Raw genomic sequence first — 25,515 nt, 5'->3', positions numbered from 1 at the left:
AAGGAAAGGGTACTCCAGGCAGGAAAAAAAAATGTATAAAAAGACACAGATACATGAGAGTTTTGTTTTGTAAAATCGTAAGTTTTTACAGATGGCTGGAGAATGGGGGAGAGCGTGTCAGAAAATGAGGTTGGAGCTACACGTCTGAGATAATTGTTAAAACTCAGATGTGCTCCCTCTGAAGGCTAAATGGAGCAGTAAAGTGGTGGCCCTCCTTCCTGTGTCCTGAGCTTCTTGTCTATAACTTGAAGATTTAATGGGACACCTCAGGCAACTGGCATTCTTGTGACTAATGTGCTGCTTGGTTTGGGTGTTTGGTGATAGTATATTTCAAGTGACTCATGCTGTACTGATAATGGCTATTAATGATTTGTTATTCTTTCTTTTTCACCATAAATCCCAAATCCTGCCCTTTTCTCCATTATTATAGAAATAGCCGACCTGGCACCTCAACTGCTCCTGAAGCAGTGTTATTTATCCTTAGAGAGAACATTCCTAAGAGTTCAGAGTAGGCTGTTCCACTTCAAGGAGGCCTAATTGACAGATTGCTTTCAGTAGGGCTCATACTGAACTCCAGAGCCCCTCGTCTCCTACAAAGTTCAAACTGTTCCCTCCTGCATTATACTTAAAGACATTGATAGCCTCACTGAACAACCAGTGCATATATTCAATAAACTTTAGATTTTTAACCTTTAGGATTCTAGTTAGTGTGGGAAGCTTTTTTGTCTAACCTTATTTATAGTTTTCTTCTATTTTATCCCCTTATTTAAAAAATAATCCGTATTCTATGTGCAAAAATCTAAGAATGATTTGATATTTTTCTGTGGTTAATTTAGGTGACTCATTTTCATTCAATTAATTTTGCAGATATTTAAATTCTTTATTTGAGATATAGCTTGCATATTTTAAAGTATACAAATGTTATTTGTATAGCTGCACAGTATTCTAGGTAAGGAATATGTGCTAGAGGTTGCTGCATTAGAAGGGTAAAGTAATGGAGAAGTAGCTTATGATAACCAGAACCTCACTTTCCTGAAGTGTCACTCTCCCTGGATCAAAGGCAAATGGGCACTGTCTTAATCCATTTGAACTGCTATAATAAAACACCTTAGACAGGGTGATTTATAAACAACAGAACTTATTTCTTACTGTTCTTGAGGTCAGGAAGTCCAAGATCAAGGCTCCAGTACATTCAGTATCTAAAGGCTACCTCTCTGCTTCAAATATGGCAACTTTTTGCTGTGTCCTCACATGGCAGAAGAGACTAACATTTTCCTTTAGGTCACTTTTACAGGACCAGTAATCCCATTCAAGAGGACAGAGCCCTCATGACCTAATCACTTCTCTAATGCCCCACCACTTAATACTATCACATTAGTGGTTATATTAAAATTTCAACATTGTAATTTCAGGGGGACACAAACATTCAGACCAAAGCAGGCACTGAGGACATGGATGTAATAGTTTCTGAGTTGGACAATTTTCTCATTGGGTTAGTGTGTTGGATGGATTTCCATCTAAAAGCAAATGACTTACATGTGGTATTCAATCTAGTTCAGGAAACAAGACATATGCACCAGAAAAAATATCCTTAATATGCAAAGAACTGCATAATAAATGCAAAGTAAATACTGGCTTTTGTATCAATGGTATAATAAAATGTTAAAAATCAGCAAATCACATAGTAAGAATAATCTCTGATATGTTTGCTTGTTTTGAAAATGCACTTAGGTATTTCCAATAAAGATGAGACAAGGGCACCAAATAGCCAAGTCACTAATTTGTCTCAATTCCAAAGGTATAGAAAGAAATTATTTACCCTGTGACTTTTAGTCAATAGCAGGGATTTCAAACCCAATGGTTTACCCCTTGCTTCATTTCCCCTCCTTCCTTCAAGATTCTGATATATATACCTTCTGCCTGAGGTGTGTGGAGAGTCAGTGGAAAGACATGAACCCAGTCAGTATGCTGAATCTCAGTTATTAGACTTCTTGTCTTCCCTAGATACCATCACTCCCTTTGTAGTATCATCCAGTCTTAGGCCTTCAATTAGCATCGACAAGGTGTTAGCTAACAAGGCACAGATAACTGAAGTAACTTACACATAGCTACTACTACAAGCTGGGTTCATGGTGGACCTGAGTTTTAAATCTGGCAGTCTGGCTTTGGAATCCATGCTCTATTTTTAATAAATAAATAAAAAATATATGTATTTATGGTGTACAACAGAATGTCTTGATATATTTATACATTGGGGAATAGCTGAATTAAGATAATTTTCATATGCATTACCTCACATCTCAATTTTTGTGCTGAGAACATGTGAATTCTGCTCTCTTAGCGATTTTTAAGTATATAAAACACTGTTATTAACTATAGTCACCATGTTGTACAATAGATCTCTAGAATTTATTTTTCCCTTGTAACTGAAATTTTATATTCTTTGACCAACATCTCCCCAGTCCTCCCACTTCCTGGCCACCATTCTACTTTCTTTCTATGAGTTCAACTTGTATACACTCCACATATAAATGAGATTGTAGAGTATTTGTCTTTCTGTGTGTGGCTTATTTTGCTTAAGATAATGTTCTCCATGTTCATCCATGTTGTTGCAAATGGCAGGATTTCCTTTCCTTCTAAGGCTAAGTAGTATTTTATTGTGTATATATACCACATCTTTTTATCCATTTATCCACCAATGAATGTTTAAATTGATTCCATATCTTGGCTATTGTGAATAATGCTGAAATAAACATGAAAATGCAGATATCTCTTCAACATACTGATTTCATTTCCTTTGGATGCATGTACACACAGTAATGGGATTGGTGGGTTATACGGTATTTCTATTTTTAATTTTTGAGGAACCTCCATACTGTTTTTTTTTTTTAATGGCTGTATGAAAGAGTTCTCTTTTCTCCACATTCTCACCAACACCTATCTTTTATATTTTTGGTATAGCCATCCTAACAGGTGTGAGGTGATATCTGATTGTGGTTTTGATTTGAATTTTTCTATTTATTAATGAAGTTGAGCCTCTTTTCATACATCTATGACAAATATTTATTCAGATCCTTTGCCTATTTTAGAAATTGGACTATTTGTTTTCTTGCTATTGAGTTGAGTTCCTTATATATTTTGAATATTAACCCTTTATTTGATGTATAGTACACAATATTTTCTCCCATTCCACAGGTTATCTCTTCACTAGGTTAACTGTTTCCTTGGATGTGCAGAAGCTTTTTAGATTGATGTAATGCCATTTGGCTATTTTTGCTTTTGTTGTCTATGCTTTTGGGGTCATTTACAAAAAAGTCATTGCCCAGGCCAGTGCTGTTGAGCTTTCTCTCTCTGTTTTCTTCTACTAGTTTTATAGTTTCAACTCAAAATATTTTGAGTTGACTTTTGAGTATGGTGTAAATGGGGTCCAATTTCATTTTTTTTGTATGTGGATAACCTGTTTTCCCAACACCATTTATTGAAGAGACTGTTCTTTCCCCCATCATGTGTTCTTGGAATCTTTTATGAAAACCAATTGATTGTAAATGTGTGGAATTATTTCTGAGCTCTCTATTCTGTTCCATTGGTCTATGTGTTTGTTTTTATGTTAGTACCATGCTGTTTTGATTACTATAGAAATCAAATAGTCCAATGCTTTGTTCTTTTTGATTCGTTATTTTTGCTTAAAATTGCTTTCACGATTTGGGGACTTTTGTGGCTCCATACAAATTTTATGATTTATTTCTATTTCTGTGAATAATGTCACTGGATTTTTGATAAGGATTGCATTGAATCTGTAGCTCACTTTGGGTAGTATCAATATTTTAACAATATGAATTCTTTCAATCCATGAACAAAAGATGATTTTCAATTTATTTGTGTCTTCTTCAGTTTCTTTCATCAATGTTTAGTGTATAGATCGTTCATCTCTGAAAATGTTAAATTTATTCTTAAGCATATCTTTGTAGCTATAGTGAATTCGATTATTTTCTTGATTATTTTTTAAATAGTGTGTAGAAATGTTACTGAATTTTGCACGTTAATTTTGTATCCTGCAACTTTACTGAGTTCATTTATTAGTTCTGACAATTGTTTGTTGGGGTCTTTAGGATTTTCAATATATGTAATCATGTGATATGCAGACAGAGACAATTTAATGTCTTCCTTTCCTATTTAGATGTCTGTTTTTTCTTTCCCTTGTCTAATTGCTCCAGCTAGAAAACCCCAAAGACCAAAAGATTCCTAAATTTGATAAATGAATTCAGTACTTTCAGGATACAAACTCCACATTCAAAAATCAATAGCATTTCCATATACTAGTAATGATCAAGCTAAGAAACAAGTCAAGAATGCAAGCTCATTTACAATAGCTACAATAAAAGTATGTAGGAATACATTTAACCAAGGAGGTGAAAGATCTCTACAAAGAAAACTACAAAACACCAATGAAAGTAATTGTAAATGACACAAAGAAATGGGAAAACATCCCATGCTCATGCATTGGAAGAATCAAAATTGTTAAAATGACCACACTACTCAAAGCAATCTAGAGATTCAGTGCAATTCCTACCAAAATACCAATGTCATTTTTCACAGAATTAGAAAAAAAAATCTTAAAATTAATATAGAACCACAGAAGAGGACAAAGAGCTGAAGCAATCCTAAACAAAAAGAACAAAGCTGGAGGCAGCACATTACATGGTTTCAAATTATTCTACAAGGTTATAGTAACCCAAACAGCATGGTACTGGTATAGAAGTAGACAAATTGATCAATGGAAAAGATTAGAGAATCCAGAAATAAAGCCTCATACTTACAGCCAACCAATCTTTGAAAAAACCAACAGAAACATACACTGGAGAAAGGACACCCTATTCAATAAATGCTACTGGGAAATCTGGGTTGCAATATGCAGAAGAAGGAAAGTGGACCCATATCTTTTACCATATACAAAAATTTACTCAAGATGGATTAAAGACTCAAATGTAAGATCTGAAACTATTAAAATACTAGAAGAAAATCTACAAAAACTCTACTGATCATTGGCGTTGGCAAAGAATTTATGACTGAGATCTCAAAAGGAAATGCAATGAAAGCAAGAACAGAGAAATGGGACTTAATTAAATGAAAAACACTTTTGCACAGCAAAAGAAATAATCAACAAAGTGAATAGATGGGGGGAACCCAAGATGGCCGAATAGGAAGAGCTCCAGCCTCCAGCTCCCAGCGTGAGTGACACAAGAAGATGGGTGATTTCTGCATTTTCAACTGAGGTACTGGGTTCATCTCACAGGGGCGTGTTGGACAGTCGGTGCTGCTCAGAGAGTGCAGCCCAACCAGCGAGAGCTGAAGCAGGGCAAGGCATTGCCTCACCTGGGAAGCACAAGGGGGAAGGGAATTCCTTTTCCTAGCCAAGGGAAACTGAGAAACACAACACCTGGAAAATCGGGTAACTCCCACCCTAACACTGCACTTTACCAAGGGTCTTAGCAAATGGCACACCAGGAGATTATATCCCATACCTGGCCCAGAGGGTCCCATGCCCACGGAGCCTCCCTCATTGCCAGAACAGCAGTCTGAGATCTAACTGCAAGGTGGCAGCGAGGCTGGGGGAGGGGTGCCCGCCATTGTGGAGGCTTAAGTAGGTAAACAAAGCCGCCAGGAAGCTCGAATTGGGTGGAGCCCATCACAGCTCAAGGAGGCCTGCCTGCCTCTGTAGACTCCACCTCTGGGGACATGGCATAGCTAAACAAAAAGCAGCAGAAACCTCTGCAGAAGTAAATGTCCCTGTCTGACAGCTTTGAAGAGAGCAGTGGTTCTCCCAGCACAGAGGTTGAGATCTGAGAACGGACAGACTGCATGCTCAAGTGGGTCCCTGACCCCTGAGTAACCTAACTGGGAGACATCCCCCACTAGGTGTAGACTGACACCTCACCTCACGTGGCTGAGTACACCTCTGAGACGAAGCCTCCAGAGCAAGAATCAGACAGCAACATTTACTGTTCAGCAATATTCTATCTTCTGCAGCCTCTGCTGCTGATACCCAGGCAAACAGGGTCTGGAGTGGACCTCAAGCAAACTCCAACAGACCTGCAGCTGAGGATCTTGACTGTTAGAAGAAAAACTAGCAAACAGAAAGGACACCTACACCAAAACCCCATCAGTATGTCACAATCATCAAACACCAAAGGCAGATAAAACCACAAAGATGGGGAAAAAGCAGTGCAGAAAAACTGGAAATTCAAAAAATCAGAGTGCATCTCTCCCTCCAAAGGAACGCAGCTCATCACCAGCAATGGAACAAAGCTGGATGGAGAATGACTTTGATGAGTTGAGAGAAGAAGGCTTCAGTTGATCAAACTTCTCAGAGCTAAAGGAAGAACTATGTAACCAGCGCAAAGTAACTAAAAACCTTGAAAAAAGAATGGAAGAATGGATAACAAGAATAACCAATGCAGAGAAGTCCATGAACAAACTGATAGAGATGAAAACCATGACATGAGAAATACGTGACAAATGCACAAGCTTCAGTAATTGACTTGATCAACTGGAAGAAGGAGTATCAATGATTGAAGATCAAATGAATGAAATGAAGTGAGAAGAGAAGTTTAGAGAAAACAGAGTAGAAAGAAATGAACAAAGCCTCTAAGAAATATGGGATTATGTGAAAAGACCAAATCTATGTCTGATTGGTGTGCCTGAAAGTGATGGGGAGAATGGAACCAAGTTGGAAAACACTCTGCAGGATATTATCCAGGAGAACTTCCAAACCTAGCAAGGCAGGCCAACATTCAAATTCAGGAAATACAGAGAACACCACAAAGATACTCCTCGAGAAGAGCAACTCCAAGACACATAATTGACAGATTCACCAAAGTTGAAATGAAGGAAAAAATGTTAAGGGCAGCCAGAGAGAAAGGTCGGGTTACCAACAGATGGAAGCCTATCAGACAAACAACAGATCTTTCGACAGAAAGAGAGTGGGGGCCAATATTCAACATTCCTAAGGGAAATAATTTTCAACCCAGAATTTCATATCCAGCCAACCTAACTTTCATAAGTGAAGGAGAAATACAATCCTTTACAGACAAGCAAATGTTTAGACATTTTGTCACCACCAGGCCTGCCCTACAAGAGCTCCTGAAGGAAGCAGTAAACATGGAAAGGAAAAACCAGTACCAGCCATTGCAAAAACATGCCAAAATGTAAAGACTATCGATGCTAGGAAGAAACTGCATCAAATAACAAGCAAAATAGCCAGCTAACATCATCATGACAGGTTCAAGTTCACACATAACAATATTAACCTTAAATGCAAATGGACTGAATGGTCCTGTTAAAAGACACAAACTGGCAAATTGGATAGAGTCAAGACCCATCAGTTTTGCTGTATTCAGGAGACCCATCTCACATGCAGAGACACACATAGGCTCAAAATAAAGGGATGGAGGAAGGTCTACCAAGCAAATAGAAAACAAAAAAAGGCAGGGGTTGCAATCCTAGTCTATGACAAAACAGACTTCAAACCATCAAAGATCAAAAGAGACAAAGAAGGCCATTACATAATGGTAAAGGGATCAATTCAACAAGAAGAGCTAACAATCCTAAATATATATGCACCCAATACAGGAGCACCGAGATTCATAAAGCAAGTCCTTAGAGACTTTCAAAGAGACTTAGACTCCCACACAATAATAATGGGAGATTTTAACACCCCACTGTCAACATTAGACAGATCAACGAGACAGAAAGTTAACAAGGATATCCAGGAATTGAACTCAACTCTGCACCAAGCGGACCTAATAGACATCTACAGAACTCTCCACCCCAAATCAACAGAATATACATTCTTCTCAGCACCACATCACACTTATTCCAAAATTGACCACATAGTTGGAAGTAAAGCACTCCTCAGCAAATGTAAAAGAACAGAAATTATAACAAACTGTCTCTCAGACCACAGTGCAATCAAATTAGAACTCAGGACTAAGAAACTCAATCAAAACCACTCAACTACATGGAAACTGAACAACCTGCTCCTGAATGACTACTGGGTACATAACGAAATGAAGGCAGAAAAAAAGATGTTCTTTGAAACCAATGAGAACAAAGATACAACATACCAGAATCTCTGGGACACATTTAAAGCAGTATGTAGATGGAAATTTATAGCACTAAATGCCCACAAGAGAAAGCAGGAAAGATCTAAAATTGACACCCTAACATCACAATTAAAAGAACTAGAGAAGCAAGAGCAAACATATTCGAAAGCTAGCAGAAGGCAAGAAATATCTAAGATCAGAGCAGAACTGAAGGAGATGGAGACACAAAAATCCCTCCAAAAAATCAATGAATCCAGGAGCTGATTTTTTGAAAAGATCAACAATATTGAAAGACCACTAGCAAGACTAATAAAGAAGAAAAGAGAAGAATCAAATGGTCACAATAAAAAATGATAAGGGGATATCACCACCGACCCCACAGAAATACAAACTACCATCAGAGAATACTATAAACACCTCTACACAAATAAACTAGAAAACCTAGAAGAAATGGATAAATTCCTGGACACATACACTCTCCCAGACTAAACCAGGAAGAAGTTGAATCCCTGAATAGACCAATAGCAGGCTCTGAAACTCAGGCAATAATTAATAGCCTAACAACCAAAAAAAGTCCAGGACCAGATGGATTCACAGCCAAATCCTACCAGAGGTACAAGGAGGATTCTGAAACTATTCCAATCAATAGAAAAAGAGGGAATCCTCCCTAACTCATTTTATGAGGCCAACATCATCCTGATACCAAAGCCTGGCAAAGACACAACAAAAAAAGAGAATTTTAGACCAATATCCCTGATGAACATCGATGCAAAAATCCTCAATAAAATACTGGCAAACCGAATCCAGCAGCACATCAAAAAGCTTATCCACCATGATCAAGTGGGCTCCATCCATGGGATGCAAGGCTGGTTCAACATACGCAAATCAATAAACGTAATCCATCATATAAACAGAACCAAAGACAAAGACCAAATGATTATCTCAATAGATGCAGAAATTGCCTTTGACAAAATTCAACAGCCCTTCATGCTAAAATTCTCAATAAATTCGGTATTGATGGAACGTATCTCAAAATCATAAGAGCTATTAATGACAAACCCACAGCCAATATCATACTGAATGGGCAAAACTGGAAGCATTCTCTTTGAAAACTGGCACAAGACAGGGATGCCCTCTCTCACCACTCCTATTCAACATAGTGTTGGAAGTTCTGGCTAGGGCAATCAGGCAAGAGAAAGAAATAAAGAGTATTCAGTTAGGAAAAGAAGAAGTCAAATTGTCCCTGTTTGCAGATGACATGATTGTATATTTAGAAAACCCCATTGTCTCAGCCCAAAATCTCCTTAAGCTGATAAGCAACTTCAGCAAAGTCTCAGGATACAAAATCAATGTGCAAAAATCACAAGCATTCTTATACACCAGTAATAGACAAACAGAGAGCCAAATCATGAATGAACTCTCATTCACAGTTGCTTCAAAGAGAATAAAATACCTAGGAATCCAACTTACAAGGGATGTAAAGGACCTCTTCAAGGAGAACTGCAAACCACTGCTCAACAAAATAAAGGAGGACACAAACAAATGGAAAAACATACCATCCTCATGGATAGGAAGAATCAATATCGTGAAAATGGCCATACTGCCCAAGGTAATTTATAGATTCAATGCCATCCCCATTAAACTACCAATGACTTTCTTCACAGAGTTGGAAAAAACTGTTTCAAAGTTCATATGGAACCAAAAAAGAGCCCTCATCGCCAAGACAATCCTAAGCCAAAAGAACAAAGCTGGAGGCATCACACTACCTGACTTCAAACTGTACTACAAGGCTACAGTAACCAAAACAGCATGGTACTGGTACCAAAACAGAGATATAGACCAATGGAACAGAACAGAGCCCTCAGAAATAATACCACACATCTACAGCCATCTGATCTTTGACAAACCTCAGAAAAACAAGAAATGGGGAAAGGATTCCCTATTTAATATATGGTGCTGGGAAAACTGGCTAGCCATAAGTAGAAAGCTGAAAGTGGATCCTTTCCTTACTCCTTATATGAAAATTAATTCAAGATGGATTAGAGACTTAAATGTTAGACCTAAAACTATAAAAACCCTAGAAAAAAACCTAGACAATACCATTCAGGACATAGGCATGGGCAAGGACCTCATGTCTAAAACACCAAAAGCAACAGCAACAAAAGCCAAAATTGACAAATGGGATCTAATTAAACTAAAGAGCTTCTGCACAGCAAAAGAAACTACCATCAGAGTGAGCAGGCAACCTACAGAATGGGAGAAAATTTTTGCAATCTACTCATCTGACAAAGGGCTAATATCCAGAACCTACAAAGAACTCAAACAAATTTACAAGAAAAAAACAACCCCATTAAAAAGTGGGCAAAGGATATGAACAGACACTTCTCAAAAGAAGACATTCATACAGCCAATAGACACATGAAAAAATGCTTATCATCACTCGCCCTCAGAGAAATGCAAATCAAAACCACAATGAGATACCATCTCACACCAGTTAGAATGGCAATCATTAAAAAGTCAGGAAACAACAGTTGCTGGAGAGGATGTGGAGAAATAGGAACACTTTTACACTGTTGGTGGGACTGTAAACTGGTTCAACCATTGTGGAAAACAGTATGGCGATTCCTCAAGGATCTGGAATTAGAAATACCATTTGAACCAGCTATTCCATTACTGGAGATATACCCAAAGGATTATAAGTCATGCTGCTATAAAGACACATGCACATGTATGTTTATTGTGGCACTATTCACAATAGCAAAGACTTGGAATCAACCCAAATGTCCATGAGTGACAGACTGGATGAAGAAAATGTGGCACATATACACCATGGAATACTATGCAGCCATCAAAAAGGATGAGTTTGTGTCCTTTGTAGGGACATGGGTGCAGCTGGAAACCATCATTCTCAGCAAACTATGGCAAGAACAGAAAACCAAACATCGCATGTTCTCACTCATAGCTGGGAATTGAACAATGAGATCACTTGGACACAGGAAGGGAAACATCACACACTGGGGCCTATTGTGGGGAGGGGGGAGGGCGGAGGGATAGCATTAGGAGATATACCTAATATAAATGACGAGTTAATGGGTGCAGCACACCAACATGGCACATGTATACATATGTAACAAACCTGCACATTGTGCACATGTACCCTAGAACTTAAAGTATAATTAAAAAAAAGAAAAAAAAAGTGAATAGACAACCTGCAGAATGGGAGAACATATATGCAAACTCTGCATCCAACAAATAAATGATATCCGGAATCTATAAGGAGCTTAAACAAATCAACAAAGAAAAGAAAAATAACCCCATTAAAAACGTGGGTAAAGGACAAGAACTGACATTTTTCAAAAGAAGTCATATGAATGGCCAATAAACATATGACAAAATGCCCAACATCACTGATTATCAGTGAAATGCAAATTAAAACCACAATGAGATACCATTTTCCACCAGTCAGAATGGCTTATTAAAATGCAAAAACAAACAAACAAAAAACAGATATTGACAAGGATGCAGATAAAAGAGAATGCTTACACACAGTTGAAAATGTGAATTTGCATAACCTCTATGGAAAACAATATGGAGATTTCTCAAAGAACTAAAAATAGTAGCTATATTTTTTCCAGTAATCTCACTACTGGGTATCTACACAAACCAAAAGAAATCATTATATCTAAAAGATATTTGTACTTAGATGTTTATCGCAGCACTGTTCACAATTGCAAATATATGGAACCATCCTATGTGTCTATCAACAGATGATTGGATAAAGAAAATGATATATAATATATCATTGTATATAATATATAATATATATTATATATAATACAATGTATATTATACATTATATAATACACACAATTTTATGTACATATATATACACACACACAATGGAACACTATTTATTAATAAAATAATGAAATTATCTGCTTTTCACCCACATGGATGCAATTGGAGGCCATTACCTTACGTGAAACAGCCAAGAAACAGGAAGTCAAATACTGCATGTTATACACATGGACATACAGAGTGGAATAATAGATATTGGAGACTTTAAAGGGCAAGAGAGTAGGAAGGGGTGAGGGAAGGGAAATTACCTAAATGGCATAATATGTATTATTCGGGTGATAGTTACACTAAAAGCCCTAATTTCACCACTATGTTATATATCTGTATAACAAAATGGCACTTGTACCCCCTAAATCTACAAATAAATAAATAAATGGCTAAGGTAAGCATGCTTTCTAAAAAGAAAAAGATAAAAGAATCCATGCTCTTAAACACTGTGCTATAAGGCTGCTATTGATTTGTTTAAAATAAGAACTTTTTGAAGTATATTTTACCTATTATAAAATTTGTTTTACATGTACAAATCAATGATTTTTAGTAGATTTATAGAATTGTGCAACTATACCCAAAATTCAAGTTTAGAACATATTATCACTTCCAAAAATCTCTCTACAAATTTGTAGTAACATTCCGTTCTCACCCCAACACCAGTCGACCACTAATCTACTTTCTGTCTCTATACATTTGTCTTTCTTGGACATGTCATGTGAATGGAGTCATACAATGTGTGACATTTTGTGTCTGGCTATTTTCACTTAGCATAACACATTTGAGATTCATCCATGCCATTGTGTGTATTCCTTTTTTATTGATGATTAACATTCCATTGTATGGATATATACCACATCTTGTTCATCCATTCACAATAATAGACATTGGGGTCATTGGGGTTGTTTCCACCTTTTACCTGTTGTGAATAAAGCTGCTATAAATAGGTCTTTCTTTGGACACATGTTTTCATTTATCTTTGTTAGTGAATTATTACAGTAATTAAAGTAAGAATTAGAGTAAAACCACAGGGTCTTATGGTAAGCTTATGTTAAACTCTTTAAGAAACTGCCAAAATATTGTCCAAAGTTTGATTTCCACCATAATTTATGATCTTGTGTTTTTTTTCCAAATCCTTGTCAACATTTGAAATTGTTGATCTTTTTTATTTTAGCCATTTTAGTGTGCATGTCGTAGTATCTCATTGTAGTTTTAATTTGCATTTCTTTAATGACTAATAATGTTGAACATATTTCCATGTGCTTATTAGCCAACAGAATATATTATTTGCATATATATACTTCTCATTTTCACATTAGGTTGTTTTTCTTCTCATTATTGAATTGTAAGGGTTATTTATGTATTTTTAATGCAAGTTCTTTATCAGATGTATGTTTCACAAATATATTCACTTTCTTTGTGCCTTGTCTCTTCATTTCTTAAAAGTATCTTTTGACAAGCAAAAGTTTTGAATTTTTATGAAGTCCAATTTATTATATTTTTTCTTGTATGCATCATGATTTTGGTGTCATACCTAAGAAGTCTTTGTGTAACTCAAGGTAACAAAGATTTTCTCCTATGTTCCCCTTTAGAAATTTTAGCTCTTAAATTTCGGTTTATGATCCATTGTTAGTTGATTTTTGCTTATGGTGTGAGGTAACAGTCTAAGTTCATATCTTGCACTTGTATATTAAATTCTCCTAGAAAAATTTACTGAAAAAGCTATTTTTTTCTCAACTGAATTGCTTGGCATCTTGGTCAAAAATCAATTGACTATAAATATCAAAGTTTATTTCTGGATTTTCTATTTTTTCCATTAGTCTATATTACAATATTTAGGCCAAAACTGCACCATATTGATTACTGTAGCTTTAAAATTGGAAAGTGTAAATACTCATGTTTTTTTTTTTTGAAAGATGCTTTGGCTATTCTAGATCCTTTGTATTCTCATATAAATTTTAGGATCAACTTGCCATTTTCACAAAAAGAAAATCTGGGATTTTCAAAGGGCATGTGTTGAATATATAGAGCAATTTGGAGAGAATTGCCGCCTTAATGCTATTAGGACTTCTAAATCTGTGAACATGGAATGTCTGAACATGTCACCTTCAAATAGACACTTTTGATTTTTGCTTTCCAATCATTCTCTTACATTCTTTTGCTTGCCTAATTATTTAGACAGCTTTATTGAAATATGATTCACATGTCATACAATTTATCCTCTTGAAGTGTACAATTAAATGATTTTTAATATATTCACAGTTGTGCAACCGTCACCAAGATCTAATTTCAGAACATTTTAGTCACATCAAAAAAGAAACTCCATACCATTAGCAGTCATTCCCCATTTCTTTTCTTCTTTGACTGGCTAAATTCTTGAATAAGAAGTTGAATAAGGAAGAAAAAACATCCTTGCTTGATCTTAGGGGAAGTATCTTAGTCTTTCACTATTAACCATGATGCTAGATAAGGGTTTTTAGTAAGTGCCATTTATCAATTGAGGAAGTTGCCTTCTATTCCTAGATTTTTGAGAGTTTTTAATCATAAAGTGGTTTTAGACTTCATCTTCCTGGTTTCGTTTTTGACCTCCTTCAACTTTTTCTCTATAAAATTGCCGTAATTTTAAAATGTTAGTTTGATCAAGTTACCCTCTGCTTAAAATCCCACAGTGCCTCTATATTACACTCATAGTGAAAGCAAAAATATCCAGGAGCTCTTATACTATCTAGTTCATGCCCCATAATTTCCTCTTTGAACTCATTTCTATTACTCTTCCCCTTGATCTCTGCAACACAACCACAGTAGGCTAGTTGCTATTTCTTGAGCACACTGGGCACACTTCTACCTCAGGGCCTTTGCACTGCTACCCCTTCTAACTTGAATGCTCTTTCCCCAGGTTTCTACAAGGTTCATTCTCTCATCTGCTTCAGATTGTTGCTCAAATGTCACCTACTCAGTGAGGCACCTGCTAAACACCCTATTAAAAATTGAAACCCCTTCCAAATACTTGTTACCCATATATTTTAATTTTTATTCCTGGGGTATATCACATTTCAATAAACTATATAATTTGCTTACTTATCTTGTTTATTTTCTGTCTTTCTCTACTGAGATGTAAATTCTAAGTGGACAACAATCTTGGTATTTTATCCCCTTATCTGTGGTTTAATTTTCTATGATTTCAGTTACCCACTATCATCCACCATCTGAAAATATTAAATGGAAAATTCTAGTATTAAACAATTCATAAGTTTTAAGTTGCATGCCATTCTGAGTAGTGTGATAAAATCTCGGCTATCCTGCTCTGCCCCACCTGAGATGTGAATCCTCCCTTTGTTCAGTAGATGCTACCTGCTCATTAGTCACTTAGTAGCTGTCTTAGTTATCAAATCGACTGTGTCATTGTCATACTGCTTGTGTTCAAGGGACCCTTATTTTACTAATTAATGGTCCCAAAGTGCAAGAGTATTGTGCCTAACTTATAAATAAATTAAACTTTATCATATGTATGTATATATAAGCAAAAATATAGTATATAGAGAGTTCAATACTATCTGTGGTTTTGGGCATCCACTGGGGATCTTTTGTTGACTACACCAGTGAATCAGGAAACTTTTAGTCAGCTCCCAGACTATGTTGAGTGATTTGGGGCAAGACATGTTCCTTCTGCTTTCTCATACATAAATATATAAGGGGATAAAACTAGATGCTTTCTATAAGGCTCTTGTAGCTCTGAAATTCTAGGAAGTAAACTATATGCCCATTGAAGTGAATAAATTGAGATATGATGCTATTAATGAATCATATTAAGACATGATTTTGCCTAGAACCCTAGCAATACTTAAACCTTATCTTGCCCAGCCTACACCTCCTCTCTGCAGACTCCAAGAGAAATGTGTGACTTTAGGAAAGAAAAGTCACTCAGTAAATCATTCATTGAGTTGATATTCATTGAATACCTACAATGTGCTAGATACTTAACTAGGATGTTAGCACACATTAAAGAAAAAATAAGATTAAAAATCCATAACCTTATAGAAAGGAAGGAAAGAAAATAGATGATAAATAGAAAACATAAATTAGAAGGTGCATTGTATTTTAGGGGTTATGAAAAAAGAAAGCATGATGAGGTTTACTACCTATAGGGAAGGTAGTAAACTCAGTGGAGATCAGAGTAAGCCCCATTTAGAAAATGCTAATTAAGCAAAACTTGAAAGAAATGCAGAAATCAATTATCCAGGTATTCAAAAGAAGAACATCCTAGGCAGAGAGCATAGTGAGTGGAAAGGCCATGATGTAAGAGAGACAGGCATGTTGACAGAGCTGAAGCAGAGTGAAGGGGAGGGTGGAAGACAAGATTATATCAGACACTGTAAGCTTTGATAAGGACTTTGGTTTTTACTCTGTAATAGGTCGGCAAACACTGGAAGGCTGTTATATAGAATATACTCTAAGAGGGAAGGGGAAAAGCAGAGACAACCTAGGAGGCTGTTGCAACAATGTAACTTTAACTTAGTGTGATGGGATTAAAAGCAACTGTTTTGCAGCAAAGGTGGAGGGGGGAGGTGAAAAGAGAGTCAGGATTGGCAAAGCATGGTAAAATGAGGGTAACAACTGAAGTATGTATGTGGGGGAGAAGGGTGCAGGTGAAGGACTAAAAATGTCGTCAGATCTTCATTTGTATCCTCGTCTCCCAAAGAAGGGGCTTCCTGGATTGCCTCTTACTTTGTATCTGGTCTTCGCATAAAAAGCAAAGCAGGCCAACCCCTGTATTACGACTATAGTTCTGTGATCTGAATGCCACATTTTCAGGGGATTCTGACCTTTTTTGAAAAGCTCACTGAAAACTGCTAGCAAAAATACAACCAGATTTAGTAGAGCTTCACAAACGAATCCATGAAGAGGGAGAAAGGTTGGAAAAGGAGAGAGGACATGAAATGTTTACAGGGCTTGTTTATTTTGCTGATCTGAAGTCAGAGGCAACCATGTCACTTAAAGGCTCTGATTCTGCCCCAGCTTTCTCTTTGAAATTATTTTCTATATATAGTAAAGATAATAATGATGATAGTGATAATCCTCTGGAGTAGATAAAGCTTTTGATTTCTTTTTTTCTAATTTGTGCCTCCCACCACCCTATAAATCCCTGATATTGTTAAATGGATAAATGTTGAATGGATAGATGGGTTATGTAGGGGAAGAGGATATTGTCTCTATTCCTTTTTAAAAGTGAGGGAACTAAAGTTGCCTTGGATATTTACAAAATTTCCGATGTGTCTGGGACAAAAGCTGAACTCTGAAGCTAGCCTGCAATACTCCACCAGTCTGACCTTATTCTTAAGGCACAAAAGGGGTTTCATGACTCAAAGAACCAGACACAAGAGAAATGTATTTCACTGAAAAACATGCTCCTTGTGTTGGATACTGAAAAGATTCCATGAGAGTTTAATAAAGAAAATTGTGTTCCTTTTCTCCACTTATATTATTATTTCCAAGACACTGCCTCTTACGAGTAATGCCAAGGGGAAATTACTTTATGTCTAGCCAGCAGTTCTGGGGACGTGGAGAATAAGACCACAACAAATAGACTATCAAAGCAGGATGCAAAGGCAGTGATTTCTGATTAGGGGCAAAACTGATTTAAAACTTTTCTATCTTTATTCCCATCCACTTCTTCCTCAACCCACCTAAGCACAGAGGAGAGAGAAAAAGCAAATGTTTGTAGGTGCAAGGTACTTCACAAACCAAATTATGTTATGCTCTTTTCATTGATTCTTAAACATGTCAACACTGTCTGACCTTCTTACCCTCCTTATCTCCCTTCCCATAGCTACGATGTTCAATATCCCTTCAAGTTTTTTCTGCAATAGAAAGCATTCTGACTGTATTCGGGCTAATGTACTCAACTCCTGCCCTGTGTCAATGGTTAACTGCATATGTGAGGGTTAGCTTTCTCTTCCTATAGCAGTGGTCACTATGAGGGCAACAACTGTGGCTCATGCCCCTGGTTCTTCCTTCTTTTCTTAGTATCTTCCCATGACTACCTTATATATAGAACATACTTGCTCAAAGATAACCAAAGATAACTAGAGCATCTCTCATATGACTTAAAGATTACTGAGGGCCTGAGGAGACCGTTACCCTCAGATGAATGGAAAATTGTTAGTGTAGAAAGAACACCAGATTGCACTGCAGCTCACCAGGTTGTGTGACTTGAGAAACTCAATTTAACACCATGAATTCTTATTTATGAAATAAAGATGATAATAATGTCTGCAATATGTCCCTCACAGGGTCACTATGGAGAGCAAATGAGGTAAATAGAATACTTAGTTCCAGGCAACCAGGGTCCTTACATCACAAATGTTATGGTAGGCCTGAGTGGAATTACTGATGGGAATGTTCTTTAGAAGTTGTAACATGCTGTGAGCATCTCATAGGTTATTATCAATGATCATCATAATGATAACAATTATACATTGAACGTTCTATGCCTTCATAGACACATGGATGTCTGTAATTTGACAAGACATATCTCCTGGTATCTCACTCTCATTAACCAAAGAAAAATCATGTTAAGCAGCAATAGCCTGTGGATATCTTGTTAAGATCTTGCTTCCTAACACTGTTACAGTAGCACTGTGATGTGAAGAGTGAGAAATGGAGACCCCACACATGGGATCCCTTTCAGGCACTTCTTTACTTGTTGCCTCAACAAAACACTTCCCTACAGGCTTCTTTGGTAATTGCATAGAAGTGAGGCGTATTCTTTTCAGTCTCATATATTGATGTTTTATTAGGCAAGATGTTTTATTTCTGGTCCTAAGGAGTACTTGGGCCCTGAAAATTATCAGCAGGAGTACCTATCTAAGGGAAGAAGCCATTGGGGGAATGGGTGACATTATAATTGATAATCAGTTTCTCAACTTATTAGAACTCCAAAAGGATGGTGGGGGTTGAGTCCAATATAACCAGTAAGTATAACAGCTAGTTAGAAGTAGCTCATGAGAGCTAGCTTCCAAGCAACTCTAAATTTTTGCTGCGTGAGCCCCATTTCTACATAGGAGGCTACTATCTAGCCCAAGGAAAGTTAAGTCTTGAAAAAAAATTAAAAAATCAGAAGGGAAAACCTTGAAATAGACTATTCAGGGAGACTATTGCAGGGGAGTGAGTATGTAAACATGTCATATACCATTCAGATTTCCACCGAGCAATCCTTCCAGCATCTTTTCCAAATGTTGCCTCTGTTAACAGAGTATGAGCTCTTTAGACTTGACCTCTGAGGTTTCTGATGTCCTCCATCACCTTTGTATTTTTTCCTGGAGTGGTCAGTTTTCGTGTGTGTGTGTGTGCATGTGTGTGTGGTGTATGTGTGTGTGTGTGTTCCTGTGAGCAGCAGAATTATCTTTTTCGTCTGTTAATGATCAGGGTAAAGATATTCTTTCTACATACCTCTTCTCTTCAGTGCAATCTTTAAATTGGTTAACTCACAGAATAGCCTGCTGAGAAGAAATATTTCAGAAATAATTAAACTGCGATCAGGAGTGAATGAGTCAGAACCTGGTGTTTCCAGGCTTCTTGGGGGGTGTCTAAGGAAATACAGTTAGGGTAGAAAAGATATATCTGTTTTTCAAAGGTGACAGGATGGGATTCAGATATGATCCAAAAATATGAATACTTAATGCCTCTTTGAGAGGCTATCTAGTTCATTTTATCCATCCTTTGTGTTCATAAAGACTTGAATCTCAGTGAACCTAAACAAACAAAAATCTCGTTATTCTTAGGAACACTCCATTGCTGCTGAGTGAGAATACAACCCTGTGTTTAATAACATTTATTTTAGCTTAATTTCATTTTCTGTTTGCCCTTCTTTTAGGTTAACAATTCATGCCGAGTGTCCCATGCATTTGGAAGATTTTCCCATGGATGTACATGCCTGCCCACTGAAGTTTGGAAGCTGTATGTATTTTTTTTCTCTCTCTCTCTTTTGTTTTTTTTTTTTTTTTTTGCCTGATCTTCCAAAAGAAACGTAACATAGTCTATTCTGTCCGCTACAAGTTTCTAAAGCTGAGGCTTTTAATCCGGGCTGATATTGGGGTGGGTCAGAGAGTGGGGTTGAGTAGTACTAAGTAATCGGGAGGAGGAGACTAAGCCTTTAACAAGAGTTTTCTTTCTAAGAAGCAAACTTTATTTTACCATTTCAGACTAATTTCTCTGCCACTAGATTGAAACATTAATGTCTGTTTCCTAAATTGCCCAAAGGAGAGAGCAAGACAGAAGTGATATAAAATATAGTCACAGCTACCTAAGGACAAGATATGTCAAACAGAATGTGGTTATATTTTTTGAAGTGCATATTCTACCTGCATCTTCATATACTTCTATCCAATTCTTAACAGTGTATGATAGGCGGGAAGAGACTCTGAAGATTTGCTCACTTTTGAAAGTATTACCTTTTCCAGTAGCTGTAAATTTTACAGAGAAAGTAGTAAATATATGGTCCATTTTCAAATGAATTAGAAAAATCAACATTGCATAGAATTTGAGTGAGTTTTTTTTTTAAATTTATTTATTATTATTGTACTTTAAGTTGTAGGGTACATGTGCATAACGTGCAGGTTTGTTACATATGTATACTTGTGCCATGTTGGTGTGCTGCACAGAGTCATCAGAGTAATATATCAAAATCTGTGTTGATCACGTCAAAATTAAATTTAGCTGTGTTTTGAAACAGAAAGTGCATTTGAAAAGACCCAAATAATTAAGTTCAACATGTTTGCTCAATCATTAGTTATTCAAATCTTTATAGACTATCTTCTGTGTGCTAGGTTCTATTCTAGGAGCTTGGAATGCATCCACGAATAAAACAAAACCCTTGCCCTTGTGGAGCTTATATTATATAGAGAAGAGTGATAGTGAAAGATAAAATAATGGATTAAAGGGTAAAGCATAAAGCATGTTTTAATGTGAGAAGCAACATGGGAAAACATAAAAGTACTGCAGAATTAGGGGAAACATTCATTCCTAGGTGGAAGATTTGTGTTACCATGAAATTGAAAATACGGTGATTAGTGTCACCCTAATTTTTTAAAAGTAACATTCAAGCAGAAATATTAAGAAAATAGAAAGCTTATCAATGCATAGGTATATATGTATATATGTGTATATATGTATATATATGTACATATATATGTGTATCTATATGTACATATATGTGTATCTATATGTACATATATGTGTATCTATATGTACATATATATGTGTATCTATATGTACATATATGTGTGTATCTATATGTACATATATGTGTGTATCTATATGTACATATATATGTGTATCTATATGTACATATATATGTGTATCTATATGTACATATATATGTGTATATATATGTGTGTGTGTATATATGTGTATATATAGTGCTCTGAGTAGAAGGAACAACCAGGAAAAATACCTTATGTCAGAAAAGTGGATGACTTGTTCAGCCAGTGTGGCTGGCCAAAGTCAGGAAGGGGAGAGCAGGAAAAGAGGATGAGACCAAAGTGGGGGGCAGGTAATCTGAAGTCTTATAGGCCATTAAAGGGCTTTGAATTATATTCTAAGGAAAAATGAAGAACAATTAGAATATTTTAGACAAAAGAATGGCATTATCTGACTTATGTCTTAAAATAATTACTAGGAAATTTTTTTTTTCTTTTTTTGAGACGGAGTCTTGCTCTGTCGCCCAGGCTGGAGTGCAGTGGCCAGATCTCAGCTCACTGCAAGTTCCGCCTCCCAGGTTTATGGCATTCTCCCGCCTCAGCCTCCCCAGTAGCTGGGACTACAGGCGCCCGCCACCTCGCCTGGCTAGTTTTTTGTATTTTTTAGTGGAGACGGGGTTTCACCGTGTTAGCCAGGATGGTCTCGATCTCCTGATGTCGTGATCCGCCCGTCTCGGCCTCCCGAAAATTTTTAAATGATGTAAGTAGAAGAGGGATCAAACCATGTGGAGCCCAGGTAGGAGGTGACTACAATATTTCTGGGTAGGACAGAGTTGTTTATTGGTGAACAGTGTTCCCTTCATTAACAACTATAAAACCTAGAACCATAAAACCGTAAAGCTCAGTGAAGCTTGAAGTGCCTAAAATTCTGGAGATAGGGGAGAGCCTCTCATAGATGAAGTTGTAACCTACAACTTTTTCATCTCTGGGAGCATTTGCCAATTCTGGCCTTGGATAGCAGCTTACCGGGCATAGGGCTCATACTGGTGGATGAGAAGAAACAGCAATGATTTGATGATCACACAGGGCTAGGGTGACACAAAGGAAATATCTGAAACATGTCAAATTAATGGCTGATCTCCCTCTCAATATAATTGGTGAATTTTGAATTTGCACGGAGCATGAGGACAAAAGCTAATACGAAAAACGTTGAAAAGGAGAGCTTCCTTTTCTGCAGTCTTCCAATACTAAAAAAAAGAAGCCATGCTAAACTACTAGTTTAAAATCCTAGAGAGCTATATCCTAGGAACAAGGCAATAGCAAAGACAGACTAGATTTAGTAAAAACTATAATCCAGCACAAGTCCGTTATGAGATTAAGGTAATAATTCTCCCATACTATCTGTATAGCTAAGTAAATAATGAAGCCTCTATGGTGGAAAAGAGACTTCTCTTTGAAAATACTACAATTTTATACACAATGTATGGAATTCAATGAAAAATCAATAGTCATATGAAAGGCAGGACCATGAGACCTAAAACCAAGTTTTAAAACCAAAGCCAAAAACCAAAATATATAAACAGACCTACAGGTGATTTAGATGTCAGAGTTTGTAGATAAGGACTTTAGAAAGCTATGGCTAATATATTCAAGAAAAAAGGGAAATGATTACTAAAGCAGGTCAAATACCTGTATAATTTTAACAGAAAATTGGAACCTATAAAGAAGAATAAATTAGAATTACAGAGAAGTACAATATCTAAAATTCAGAATTCAATGGATAGATTTGACAAGCAGAAGGCAGCATCAGATGACTGAAAAACTGATAAATAGAAAAAAAGCAGAACTGAAGGATAGAAAGATAAATACAGAAACAAGTAAAAAGCATGTGGGTCACAGTAAGGGAATATAAATCATCCTATTATAAAGACGCATGCACATGTATGTTCATCACAGCACTACTCACAATAGCAAAAGCATAGAATCAACCTAAATGCCCATCAATAATAGACTGGATAAAGAAAATATAGTACATATACACCATGGAATACTCTGCAGCCACCAAAAAAGAATGAGATCTTGTCCTTCGCAGGGACATGCTTGGAGCTGGAGGCCATTATCCTTAGCAAGCTAACACAGGAACAGAAAACCAAATACCGCAAGTTCTCACTTATAAGTAGGAGCTAAATGATGAGAACACATGGACACACAGAGGGGAACAACACACACTGGAGCTTTTTGGAGGGTGGGAGGAGAGAGAGGATCAGGAAAAATAACTAATGGGTACTAGTCTTAATTACCTGGGTGACGAAATAATCTGTACAGCAAACCCCCATGACACAGGTTTACGTATGTAACAAATCTGCACATCCTGCATATGTACCCCTGAACTTAAAATAAAAGTTAATAAAAGAAATTACAATGTGTAATTTGCAGAGGATAAACAGGCAGATAAAGGAGCAAAAGCAATAATTAAGTAAAGGCCAAACACTTTAAAACTGATGAAAATTATCAGCCCTAATACTCAAGAAATCATATAAACATGAAGCAGCATAAATAGAATGAAAAATTTTCTTATTCTAAAGTTTATATGGAAATATTTAAAGTAACAAGAATAGTTAAGGTGATCTTAAAGAATAATAAAGCTGGGAAATTTACATTAAAATCTAATCTGATATCAGATATCTAGAGGTATTTTGAAGTTACAGTAATTTAGAAAAGGTATTATTGCTGCAAAGTAGACAAATATACTCATGGAACAGAATAGAAGAGAGAGAATGAGAGAACGAGAGAGAGAGAGAGAGAGACAGAGAGAGAGAGAGAGATTCATCTTGACTCCTATGTCACATGATAAGCAAAAATAAATTCCAGATGGTTTGCAGATCTAAATGTGAAAGAGTGAAAGGTAAAACAATCCAGCTTTTATTAATAGAAGAAAGCATAAGAGAATGTCTCCATGATCTTGGAAAAGGTAGAGGTTGCTTACACAGGACATAGATTATCATTATCCATAAAGGTAAAATAGAATGACTTAAAATATATTAAAAATTAAGAAATTTTCTTTATTAGAAGATCATTAAGGGAGTGAGTAGAAGCCACAGAGAGGGAGAAAGTATTTGCGTTGCATATGCATAACAAAGGACTCAAAAGCATAAGGCATCCTACAAATCTATATAAAAAGTATCTGAAACCTTGATAGAAAAAAGGCCAAAGTCCCGGGAGGGTCCCACACCCACGGAGCCTCCCTCATTGCTAGCACAGCAGTCTGTGATCTACCGGCAAGGCAGCAGCGAGGCTGGGGGAGGGGCGCCCGCCATTGCTGAGGCTTAAGTAGGTAAACAAAGCTGCTGGGAAGCTCGAAGTGGGTGGAGCTCACAGCAGCTCAAGGAAACCTGCCTGTCTCTGTAGACTCCACCTCTGGGGACAGGGCAATAACAAACACAGCCGAAACCTCTGCAGACGCAAACAACTCTGTCTGACAGCTTTGAAGAGAGCAGTGGATCTCCCAACACGGAGGTTGAGATCTGAGAAGGGACAGACTCCCTGCTCAAGTGGGTCCCTGACCCCTGAGTAGCCTAACTGGGAGACATCCCCCACTAGGGGCAGTCTGACACCCCACACCTCACAGGGTGGAGTACACCCCTGAGAGGAAGCTTCCAAAGCAAGAATCAGACAGGTACACTCGCTGTTCAGAAATATTCTATCTTCTGCAGCCTCTGCTGCTGATACCCAGGCAAACAGGGTCTGGAGTGGACCTCAAGCAATCTCCAACAGACCTACAGCTGAGGGTCCTGACTGTTAGAAGGAAAACTATCAAACAGGAAGGACACCTACACCAAAACCCCATCAGTACATCACCATCATCAAAGACCAGAGGCAGATAAAACCACAAAGATGGGGAAAAAGCAAGGCAGAAAAGCTGGAAATTCCAAAAATAAGAGCGCATCTCCCCCGGCAAAGGAGCGCAGCTCATCGCCAGCAATGGATCAAAGCTGGACGGAGAATGACTTTGACGAGATGAGAGAAGAAGGCTTCAGTCCATCAAATTTCTCAGAGCTAAAGGAGGAATTACGTACCCAGCGCAAAGAAACTAAAAATCTTGAAAAAAAAGTGGAAGAATTGATGGCTAGAGTAATTAATGCAGAGAAGGTCATAAACGAAATGAAAGAGATGAAAACCATGACACGAGAAATACGTGACAAATGCACAAGCTTCAGTAACCGACTCGATCAAGATACTCTTTCTTACTGGAAGAAAGAGTATCTGCGATTGAGGATCAAATGAATGAAATGAAGCGAGAAGAGAAACCAAAAGAAAAAAGAAGAAAAAGAAATGAACAAAGCCTGCAAGAAGTATGGGATTATGTAAAA

General features: G+C 37.0%; 1 protein-coding gene across 2 annotated transcripts in view; it reads left to right on the top strand.

Moving 5' to 3' along the window:
• The window catches only part of GABRA3 (gamma-aminobutyric acid type A receptor subunit alpha3), a 290,138-nt gene that overhangs the window by 206,840 nt on the left and 57,783 nt on the right, over window positions 1-25,515 (top strand). For both annotated transcript variants that reach the window (XM_050775341.1, XM_050775342.1), the window contains exon 6: window positions 19,822-19,904. In XM_050775341.1, the coding sequence (XP_050631298.1) occupies window positions 19,822-19,904 (83 nt within the window). The remainder of the gene's footprint in view (window positions 1-19,821; window positions 19,905-25,515) is intronic.

Source organism: Macaca thibetana, chromosome X (genome assembly GCF_024542745.1).
Source record: "Macaca thibetana thibetana isolate TM-01 chromosome X, ASM2454274v1, whole genome shotgun sequence".
NCBI classification, from domain to species: domain Eukaryota; kingdom Metazoa; phylum Chordata; class Mammalia; order Primates; family Cercopithecidae; genus Macaca; species Macaca thibetana.
This window is presented reverse-complemented; position numbering and strand designations above follow the sequence as displayed.